This window comes from Anoplopoma fimbria, chromosome 17 (assembly GCF_027596085.1).
Source record: "Anoplopoma fimbria isolate UVic2021 breed Golden Eagle Sablefish chromosome 17, Afim_UVic_2022, whole genome shotgun sequence".
NCBI classification, from domain to species: Eukaryota; Metazoa; Chordata; class Actinopteri; order Perciformes; family Anoplopomatidae; genus Anoplopoma; species Anoplopoma fimbria.
Genome location: NC_072465.1, coordinates 10,988,614 through 11,000,730, shown reverse-complemented (window position 1 = coordinate 11,000,730; position 12,117 = coordinate 10,988,614). Strand labels below are relative to the sequence as shown.

At 38.4% G+C, this 12,117-nt stretch overlaps 1 protein-coding gene across 1 annotated transcript in view; it reads left to right on the top strand.

Annotated features, from left to right (window-relative positions):
* Positions 1-12,117, top strand: part of LOC129105410 (copine-9-like) — a 140,599-nt gene that overhangs the window by 37,498 nt on the left and 90,984 nt on the right. Inside the window, exon 4 of the mRNA XM_054616416.1 lies at positions 6,884-6,987. Coding sequence (XP_054472391.1) covers positions 6,884-6,987 — 104 coding nt within the window. The remainder of the gene's footprint in view (positions 1-6,883; positions 6,988-12,117) is intronic.

Genomic DNA, 12,117 nt, shown 5'->3' with positions numbered 1-12,117 from the left:
CTATTCTACATTTTTTTCCAGTCAGATATTAATTTATTTTTATAGTTACTTTGTGGTTGTAAACATAACTGCTTCATACACAATATTTAGATATATTTAAAATATATATTCTAATCCTGTTCTGAATTTAAAATTCTACATATATGAATAAGAACAGAGTATTGATAAAAGTAACTCCTAGTTATACCAAAATCCTAAAGATACCTATTCCTACCTGTAGGCCACCGTAGTTCTCCAACACACTTGGAAAAGGAGCAGCTGAGCAGAGGGGTATTAAAGTCGGTTGCAACCTGCCACAAACCTCTCGATTCCACTTCAACTAACACACTTTAATGTAAAACACATTTTAAACTTGTGTCAGTCATGTAAATATAGCACCAGGAATGTTTTTGCTGTCCATGTTTATTCACCCTGAACAACCAATAGCTGTTGCACTCTGTATAGTTATATGGTTTGTATCCGATCACACATCCTCATACAATCACATCTTGTGGAGGAATAACAATAGAGATCATACCCCCCGTTTCAACTGTCATGTTCTGTCCACATTGTGGGTGTAACATGCTTTTCTGGATCCCTGACCCTTTGGGATCAGCTCCCTCTCCCGTTCGTCCGTCTCTGTGTACTCCATTCTGTCCGTCTTCTATCCCCTCCACTTTGTAGACACTTCATTACAGATGCAGCCGACTCAAATGGAGAGAAAAGCTGCCCTGATTGCCTCGACGCTGCCAGGCTGTTTGCTGCTCACACTACCGTGCTGCTGAGAGGCGTGCAGGCACGCACGCACACACACAGAATTCACTTTGCTTTACTCATCAGCCACTGGGGGAAAGGGTCCTCTGAAATCAGTAGCTGCTCCTCTAACCACTTTGTTGCGTCATGCATTTGATTGAACGTGATGCAACTCTGCAGCGTGCATGGACAATAGTGACAAGTCCACCGGCAATCATTATTTTTGTTCATTACTTTGCAGCAGCGTGGTGTTCCTCACTCATCGTGTGATCCAGGTACTTAAATTCAATTCATTTAATTAATACAATAAACACTTTATTCGTCCCTCAAGGGGAAATACAAGGCAAGCGAGCGTGCAAGCAGAAATACACACACAAATATCAGAGAAATACAAATGTGTTAAAAAGACATACACAAGGATTAGTCCTAAAGGTGAGGGTAAAAATCAATACAGAATAGTATTGATATTGCAATTAGGGATGTTGGGATCAACAGTTTGGCCTAAACTGCGGTTACATGTGAACAACAAATCCGTGTTTGAATAGGCGTGAGGAGAGTTAGTAATGGTAGTGACAGCAACAGCTGTTGTTATTAAGTACGATGAAGAGCCATATGAAGGTTCCATTGAGTTATATTGTGGTGCCTTCAAACTCCATTCAGGAAAAAAATAAATTATATCATTACCATGATGTGTTCAAAAGTACTCTTGTTAAATGTAGTTTTGGTGAGAAACTTGTATAAATCCAGTTCTTTGAATGGAGATGTTTTCACAGCAACATAAATAAACATAAGAGATGAATGATGAAATGTTTAACTTCCTAACACTAGCTCTAAGCAGCTTAAAATGACTAATGTTAAAGTGGCCCTATTATGCCTTTCCACTTTTTCCCTCTTCTTTAGTGTGTTATATATATTTTTGTACATGTAAAAGGTCCGTAGAGTGTAAAACCTGAAGTCCACGGCCAGATGGAGTTACCCTCCCCCTCATAAGCTCCTGAGCAGTCACACACACACACACACACACACACACACACACACACACACACACACACACACACACACACACACACACACACACACACACACACACACACAGAGTCTGTGGTCATGTTGCTAGCTAGATGCAGCTTTAATAGTCTATAATGGCACATTGCAAAGCCAACCAAGCTTAGATTTACTTGTTGGTTCTAATAGGCACAGCAGCCACTTTGACATGTCATTGTAGGGTAAACACAGATGATATTAACAACATAAATGATGGCCCTGTTCCATTTAGGTAGGGCAGGGCATTGTAACATAGTTGCATGAAAAATAGCAGCAGATGAAAACCTCATGTCCATGTGGAGCGTTGATGAGCCTTTTAACCTTCCCCAAATAAATATTAAACAAACAGTAAAACAATAACAGTGTTTTTTGTATAACTATAATTTACTACAGCTGCCTTTTGCTTGAATTTTCAGAGCTGGAAAGGAGTTTTGTTTGCTTCGTGTTTGTGAACTCTGTGGTAGTGCATCAGGTAGATCTAATTGGTTGTCAAGGCGAAATTCAGAAAGGACCCAACTTCAAAACACCAGGCAGGAAGGATGAATTAAATTGAAGGTGAGCTTTAAAAACAAAAGCTAAGTCAAAAAAAAAAAGGCTCAACATTCAATCATCAAGGCTGGAAACACACGAAGGCAGACAGTTAAACAAAACAAGACAAGAAAAGAGGAGAGGACTTTAAAGCTAAAACAGGAGGTCATCTCAAGCAAAAACTCTGGGATCATAACAATGGTACAGCTGTCTTACCTTTATTGGTGAGCTGGCATGTATGGTGCATCTTAATATTTTTAGACACATATATGTATGTATGTGCTGTATAAACTGTACTTCACAGGTCTATTTATTATATTAATAATTCTTCCTTGCACATATTGACCAGTTAAAACAGAAATGGCTTTATTGCTTTCAACCAACATAATGCATCTGAGACCTTTTTATTTTTCCCTCACAAAGTTCCTGCTCTCTGATTTTTTTTTTCTCTCTGCCTCAAAGAAACCAAATCAAATCAAGTGACAGCTTTTTGGAACTATTTTTTGATAAAAAAAAGGACTCCTTGCAGGTACTTGTTTTTGTGTTATTATTGACTCGCAGCAGGCTGCATGGTCTTTCCAGTATGATGCCGTCACAGTTGGATCAAAAGGCTGTGATGCAACAGAGAGCCAAGAGGTCTGCCCCCCCCACCCCCTTCCCCCTCCAGGATCTTAAATCCAGCGGGAACACGACAAGCCTCTCCGTAAGAGCTCTTCCACGGTGAAGTCAGGGAGAACAGTTAAACTGTGAATGTGAAACAAAGCTCTGTGGTGATGTGGGTGTTACTGCTGGGATGTTTTGGCAGCTGTCAGCGGAGCAGCAGTGGCACTAAGTCTTTATGTTTCTGTCCACGACAGCAAACCGGTGATCCACCTCGCCCCAGAACTGCTACCCTGTACAGGGAAGGAGGCTTTGTCTCTGTGTCTGCACTGTACAGTGTAGTATACGGCTGTGTGATCCTCTTTCTATTTGTCATTAGATACCTTTCATATCTGCATAGCTTTAGGATATGTTTTAGCTAGTTTGACATTAAAATGCTCCTCCAGCATGCGCATAAAAATGGGAATCTGTCCCTCGCTTTCAAGGAGAAAAAAAATATTTAACTTTTTGTAACCTTTTCAAACTCTGCCAAGTGTCAAGTTGAAAATATAGCATGGGACGCTCTTTAGAGATGGTGTAAAACAAGATCAATGGACAGCACACATCTGGAGCTCCCATGAGTCAACCCTCACAAATGACATGAACCTGATTCATTAATTAGTTTAGTAAAAAACAACCTTGTTTCTTAGAAATTATTATGTTCATACACAACTAATAAGCAACAGGTAAACAAGTTTTGGAAAATATATAATGCCAGTTGGATTACATTTTTAATCAACATCATGAGAAAATGTTTTTAATAAAGGATCTGGCAAGTTTTTAAAATGCAGGTTTTTGGAGAACTTGGTTAGTTAAGGTTTGGGAAAGATCATGGTCTGGTTTAATGCAGAAAAGGTCTGAAGTGAGTTGACTCATTTAAGTTTTTAACATTTCTAATCTTATCCTAGCCTTAACTAAAGTGCTTTTGTTGCCTAAACCCAATAGCCACAGACAGAACTCGGACAGGTAACAAAAGACAGGGTTGGTAAAAACATAAAATTGATGGCTTGCATTCTGTATAGCCGATCAGATAATTACTATATTATATACAGCAGTGTTGCCTCCTTCAATCAGACCATTATAATTATACTGTTGATCTCACCCGTGGCTGTCTTGTAATGCACAACAAAAACACATGTATTCATAGACACAACATTGTTAAAACATGATGCTTAATACATTAGGGATAACTTTATTTTCATCTGAGACTTTCACTTTTTGATGGCATTAATTGACAACATGACTTTGTTGTTACAATCTAAACTCAAACCTCTGACGGCTTCAGTAGCCGCTGACGTTAGGACCTCTGACCCAAATCCACCCAAAGAGATTAAAACTCGATGATGGAGAAGATTGTCTCGTCTCTGCTGTATGGAGTTTGTCTGACTGAGGAGAGCAGAAAGCAGAGGTGGCGGTGGGGGTTATAGGAACATGTCAGATCGATAGCTCATCACTGTCACCTGCCAGAGAGATTAATAGGATTATCTTTAGTGTGGGGGAATGACAGTGTGATTGTACGGCAATCAACAGGAGAGTCACTTGTGTGAGGAAGCTTTTTGTGTCCATCACAGTGTTACAGGATACAATAGGAAATTACTGTCCTATTGTCAAGGATGCTATCAGTACAAAATATAATATTTTTCATGCAGTGTTCAATGTTGAGATTTTGGGCTGTTTTGCTTCCATAACATGTCTTCTCTCAGGCCACATCCACATTAACCCGTTTTCAAATTAATTGCATATCTTTTGCTGCGTTTGCATCGAGCGTCCACACTATACAGCGTTTTAGGGCACCGAAAATGAAGGAGTTTGAAAACGCTCCAGAGGACGGATAAGTCTGAAAACGCCGCGTTTTCCTGATATTGTGGATGACGGAAAACGAAGCGGTTCGAAAACGATGACGTAGGCACCGGCGTTCGCTACTTGATTGGTTCTTAGCAGTTATGACGTGTCATTCCCTGATTAGTCACCCCCTTACCACGTGACCCTTTTCCGGAAGAGAACAACAGCCTTGATACCGATCGACATTCAACATGGATAATGTGGTATTTGTTACAAATGTTTGTACGTAGATCTTCAAGGTATGCTTGATTGACAACAAGAAGCCTTGCATGTATGGACTTAGGACCCAGGGGAACATAGGTGATGCATGGCAACCCGGAGGGGATTAGCGGTTCTTTGGCTTCAGTTGGAATCAGCTGTTTTTGGAGCGGCGTGTCCAGCGGCGTTACCAGCCCTACAGAACGGACTTTTGACGGACTTGTGTTGACCAAATGTATTGACCCATAATCTAGTAAACTTCATTTAATAACTGGTCATTTAAAGTAACTAAGCTTGAAAAATAAAACTTCTAAAAACATCCACGAAATGTGTCTGTTTGAGTTTATGGAGGAAGATTTTAGAGGAAGTTCTTAAGTATCTAGCACGACGAGTATCAAGAGTAGTGTAATCGTATTATCTGTAACCAAGCAACCAATGTACTTCCTGTTTACACCGGCACGCGCATGCCCAGTGTACGTGAATAGTCACGTGATATTCGTTTTCAGGGGAGCAAGTCTGATATTTCGAAAACGATGCTGAAACGCATGTCTGGACGGAGATCTAAAAACCCCGTTTTCATTTGAAAACGGCTGAAAACGGGTTAATGTGGACATGGCCTAAGACTCTCGAAAAAAGTAACAATTAGAGAATGTCTCATTTGCATATTTAAACATAACATTTCAGAAAACTTGTTATACAAGAAATAATGTTTTTAATGTAAGTAATCAACTGGGGAAGTTTAATGGTGATATTTATTATATATATTGTTTACCGTATTCACCTGTAGTGTCTTTAAAGTGTACGCCATTTTAAATTACAAATAATTTTCTCTAAATTAGTTTTTTCTCAGACTCAGCCAAGGGTAAATTCAGCCCTACACACTTTATTTGTTTATAAAGTCTCTAAGAAAGAACAAGTTTGTTTTGTAGTTTTTTCCAGTACGAGTTTGTGTGTAGTTAGTTCCAGTATTATTTTTTTTGTAGTTTTGTTTCAGTAGGAGTTTGTTTTGTAGTTTGTTCCGGTATCAGTTTGTTTTGTAGTTGGTTGCAGTACCTGTTTGTTGCAGAAGCAGCTTGTTTTGTAGTTTGTTCCAGTCAGTCTGTTTTTGTACTTTGTCCCGGTACGAGTTTGTTTTCTAGTTGAATCCAGTACGAGTTTCCTTTGTAGTTTGTTCAAGTACCATTTTGTTTTTCTAGTTTTTTCTAGTACCAGTTTGTTTGTTATTTGTTCCAGTACGAGTTTGTTTTGCAGTTTATGCCAGTAGTCAGATGCATCGGTAGTAGAAACCAGTGTTCCCCAGATCAGAGTTGGTATGAGGAACATTTAAAGCCAATCTCTCCTGTGATACGGGGTCAAGGACTGAACTCAACTAAAGATATTGATTTGATATGATGGCGAGTTAAACAAAAGTGACAAGATTTTAATTAGTTCTATCAAAATCAGTGCCCTAATTGTACCTCAGTCCTTCAACAAAGTATCAGGATTAATCAGCTCATTAAGATAATGATATAATTCAATATATTATGTAGATGTATGAATTTTATTCTGAGAAACCCTGGAAGCTCTCCCTGCATTGCATAGCCTTCAGGGATCTTTCAAAACCAAAGAAATCCAAGTAATTTACATTTACAGCAAAAATAAAGAAAATGAATGTAACTAGGTCATTTTTTATCCAAGTAAGTTTGAAAAGGGCCTTATTCAGCTTAGGTCTTATTTTTAGTATGTCACTTTCACTCAAATGTTTGCTGGCTGAGAACTTATAAACCTACAAAAGAAGCAGGTTTGGTGGTAGGAGTTACCCTCCTACAGTGTTTGTTGCTTTTCCCCTCTTACTGAATGTACAGATTGATCGATGCTGACTTTTTTCCTCTCTGTCTCTCTTCTCCCTTCTTTCCACCAGTTCGGTCGGACAGAAGTGATCGATAACACACTGAACCCCGACTTCGTGAGGAAGTTTGTCCTCGATTTCTTCTTTGAAGAGAAGCAGAACCTTCGCTTTGATGTGTAAGTGGGAACATTGCCGCCTTCTCCCTCTACAGTGCCGCTGTCTGTTTCCTTTGTTATACCAGGAAATGACTTCAATCAAGCCTCCTTTATTTGGGCCTGCTGACTCATGCCCACTCGGTCTGGAAGCCTCCAGTCAAAGCTGATTACCATAAAGAGCTGTTTGACTGGATGACTCTCATCAAATTGTTGGATAGTAAATGAGCAGTATCAAACACAACATTACAAATGTCTTTATCTCTTTGGGTTTCCATTGGGGAAACCCCACAAACCAGAAAATATAGTACATATTGGAAAACTATTCCCTAAAAATCCTAAAAACTGCTCCATTAAAACTTTTCACATTGCCCCTGTAAGATGACAGCTTTCAGCTATTTACTTTTTGCAGATTTTTTTTCTCACATGGACATTCTAAAACCATGTAGCTTTCCTAAAACGTTTGCCTCCACCTTTAACAGTAGAAATGTCAACTGTTCGTAAATGTATGTAGCAGTTTGAACGGCAAAAAAACGTGACACTTAAGGGATTCATGTACCATGGCCAGACTCATGAACCGTCTTGTGGGAGGCGTCATTGTAGTAGGCAGATAGTTCCTGTTTCATTGGTTAGGGTTAGTCCTTCCCCCTTATACTAAAGCCACGCCCCTTTCTTAACTTTGAAACCATTTCTCGTTGACATTGTGGGAGGATTGATGGCCCGTACAGAGAGTTCCTTTTTTAGTCTTGCCATGGAGGGCAAGCGTTTGTGAGGTTGTGTGTGTGGACGCATGCACAGATGTAGCACAGCTAGTGCAAATTCATGCATGTTTTATGGATAACAGAGAGGATAAAATAAAAATCCCAAAATGTTACAAAGTCAAAATCAGCAAATCAAATGACTCTCCCTTAAACATATCTACAGCTGCTCTCCTTGTGTCTGTCAGCTGTTCTGCATCAGAGGATAGAAAATCCCTCATATGACCTGACATCACTACATCCACTGTAGATACTGTATTTTTAAACCATGGTTGGCAAAAAGTTTCCACTCGGTGTTAATTGGTTGACCAGTAGATCAAGTATCTAGAGCTCTAACACTAACTTATCAGTGCAACGATGCTGTTCTTTACATTATTTGCATACTACACTAAACCAGATCATTTTTATTTTATTGGTCTGCAGTCTGATTTATAAACATGAATTTGGAACGCATCTGTTAACACCAACTATGTAGCACATATTTTATTGATAATATAACTTATAATAAAGAGTTTGTCATGGAAAACTAAGTGTAATAGTGTGACTTAAACCAAATGAGTAACTACTGTTACTCTGGAGGAGGAAATATTTTATCAACACACATTTCAAAGGCCATTTATATATATATTTTATTTTTTATTTTTATCGTATAAATGATGATCCCTGTGCTCTGTGGCAGAACTGATCTTATTAGCGCTGTTGTGTAAATAGTGGTCGGTGTTGTCAGACTACGTCAGTACGTTATATTAAAAAGTGTTAGCACTTACAGGTGCTGTGACGACCACTGGTCCACAATGCCTTTTGTTCCAAACAAAGTTCTTACGAAGAGAAGAAAAAACAATGAATACATTTTTTTCTGAACATTACAAGAACTCTGAAATGACTCATATAAATATGAAAAATGTATCTATCAGGTCGAATACAATGTAAACCCCAAATTATACTTTCATTTTAGCATTCACACCAATTACACACAGTTTTTATATAAACGTATCTACTGTTAGCATCTCTTAAATAAAACATTTTTTGCAGAGCTTTTTGTCAAATCCATTGCCTAAATGTTTTGTGGGTGAAAATCAGGTCAGGTGGAATAAAGGAGCACAGCTTCCCTCTCCCTAATTACCACACTGCCCTTGAGCAAGACGATTAAACCCCGACAGATCCAGCAATCCTCCATCTCTGTTGGCAGTCTTGGATTAAAAACTCCACACAATTATCTTTAAGGTTTAACTTTTAGTTTATGATAAGCAGGCTGAAAAAAAATAGAAAATTCTGAAAGGTCAACCTATCCACCACTGGTTCATCCTCTTTTATGGTTTTAAAATATCTTTCTGATGAAGCAACAGTGACACAGTTATTTCTACAGTTGGACTGAGCTCATCACTAAATACAAAGTGCATTCATTAAAACACAGTATTTATGCAGCCTTTTATCATCTTTGTATTGTCTCAAAATCTATTTTCCCTCTGAATCTATTGTCAAGAGCTCCATTCATTTCACAGTTGTTTTGTTTGGTTCAAAGCTTAAAAGTCTCAAAAGATGTTTATGTAAGTATTTATGAAGAGAATTGATAGGGAAATTCACTTTCAGCGTCTGCAAAGAAGAACAATGAGCTCTGCTGCCTGAATGGTTTCTCTGTAGTTTCTACATTAGCAACTTTTAATGTGAAGTCACGAACATAGGAGGCAAACAGGAAGAGAAAACTTCATCTTTTACCTCCTCCATTCTTCCCTAGAGGTGTTCGATCACCCTACAGGGGGTTCAGAGGAGAGACCCAGCATGGGGTCTGGTACTAGAAGAGGCCAAAGAGCCTATCACTTCCCTCGGATTGATCAGAGCTGCCCTTCACCTCTCCGAGCACCACTGTGTGCTCAATAACTGTACTCATCAACAACACTAGGCTACTGCATTGATTGAAACCAATCCGATCCTCAGCCAATAGCAAGAGAAGCCGCAGTCTGAACTGATACGTTTGTTAGAACTTCAAATGTCGATAAGGGATCGACACATTTCAACATTTGTGTCCAGTGTAGAAGGTGATATAAAGTTAAATAGAAGGATTGTTAACCAGGATGTCCGGTTTGTGTTCATCAAAAGGTTAATAAGAAACAATGTAGACATAATCAGCTGTATAATGACTTTTGGTTTTTGACTTTTACTTGTAAAAGATGAATATAGGAGATGGGCAATATAGCTAAAGTACGCCAAATTATTTTCTTAATTATTTTTTTTTTAGATATGTATAATTTACTTATCCAAATATGTATTATTTATTTTCCTATATATTTATCAATTACTTTCCTAAATATATATCAGTTGCTTTTCTGAATAATTAGTTTCTTTTTGTTATCCTTATGATCCCCTCTTCACAAGGGGAATAAATTGGACCCACCACACCGCACTTATTTAAAGAGAAGAATCGTCACAAAGCTGGTTTGCCGGTTCCTCCCTTTATTTCCTTCTTCCAGAACAGTTGTGAAGAACGCTAGGCCCTAATCATTTAGCAGCAGCGATAATTGTCTTCTACAAGCAAGCCTTCTCTTATTTTTCTCTAATGATTAATACATTAATTTTAAAGATTTTAAAAAGTGGAGTAATATAGGCTGTTAAATTCCTGTATTTACTGTAAGTTAAAGGTGGCTAAAGTGAATTTAATTGAATCTCCATCTCAGCCTTGTAATACTGATTCTGAATGCCCTACTGCATTAAATACTCAAGGATAACCAAATCAAATAGTGAGTTGTCACAACAAAGTTGTACATTTTAGGAGAGTTTAGTGTCAGTGTTTTCTATGATATTTTATGAAAACAATAAGTAATATTATAATGTATTTATCATAAATCCAAATTAAAGAAATTAGTCACAATTAAGTTATTTTTTATTTGTATTGATTTTTAATAAATGGATTGAACTGGAAGGATTGGACTCTGACTTGATGTGATCAGCCAGAGACGGGACGGACAGTTGGACAGCTGTGTAACAGAGTGGAGAGAATCTTTGGCTGAGTACCAGAGAACAAACAAGTTTAAATTCCACCTGCTATCAAGTTACTCACGGATATTAGCGTTAATTAGTGACAGCTGACATGATCTCATTTCATTTTAACCGATGAAAGCGACGGTCAGCGCAAGCAAAAAATGTTAAAGCCGCTCGCTGAATGGCTTGTACACTGCTGCTCTTTGCCAGTGAGAAAGGGACAGAGACAGAGGTCGGGTTTTTGCAAATCCATGTATTTGCCAACTTGGACGTCGTTATTTCAGAGTCACTAGCACCTGTGTGACCAAATCATTCTTTAACTTTAACACAATTTAGTTTCCACTCACATATGCAGTGAAATGCTCACTCTGTAGCCTGCAGTAAAGGAGAGCAGCGCTGAGGTGGACAAAACACTGAAACCTTCAGTAAAGACAGGATCGTCAATAGTGACCCATTAAAAAGAGGCCTGGATTGACCCCAAGGACATCTCCCCATTATACCATATATTGACCTTTATTGAATTCCTTTTCTAAATTTGGAACCAATGGGCCTTAGACAGGCTAGGGAAGACATGGATTCGTTGACAATCATACAAATATATAATAATGCCAGCCTCCTTGTTTAATGGAATACTTTGAGGTTTTCTGGTTAATTTAAATGGACAGATACCGACCAAACAACCACATCACTGTATTAGTCGTGCCTGTTTTAATGACGTAGGAGAACCATCTGTTCCAAATTAACCAAAGATGTGGGAGATTGTTGGACCCTCATCAGGAGGGCAGAAAGTCAATAGAGTTTTGTTGTCCATTCACTTATCTAATAAATACAGTATTCTCCTGCAGTGCTTGTAATGGTAAACCTTCCATTATTTATACATGTCCATTGCAAACTGAGTCACTGAGTGGACTTTCTGGCAGGAAGAGAGTAAATCGGCACAAATGTCAAGTCAAACTTCGGCCAATAACAAACCATCTTAACTTTAACAAGCCAAATCGTGCCAATAACAAACCATCTTGACACAGTGCTGACTTTTGTAGTAACTGACTGAAGGAACTAGCTGGCTCGAATAGCCTTTACATGAAATGATCGAAATGATCCAAGAACAAAATGTGACTGTCCCAAACAGTTCACGCTAACATGTCCAGTTTATACAAAAAATGGAAAGAGTCTTAAAAATCTACATTTGGGTAAATAATTTGCAGCCAAATCAATAGGACCTTTGTTTCTTTATAAAGTATAGTGACTGACTGTATAAAAACCTTTGAGCTTTAATCTGTGTCACTATTGTAGATTTTGGGCTGCAGTGAGACAAAGGCAAAGCCTTACTTGTAGAGTCACAAGACTGTAAATATTATTTTCAAATAATGCGGCAGGGTTCCAGGAGCTATCAAAATTGAATTAGGAGATAAAGAACGAC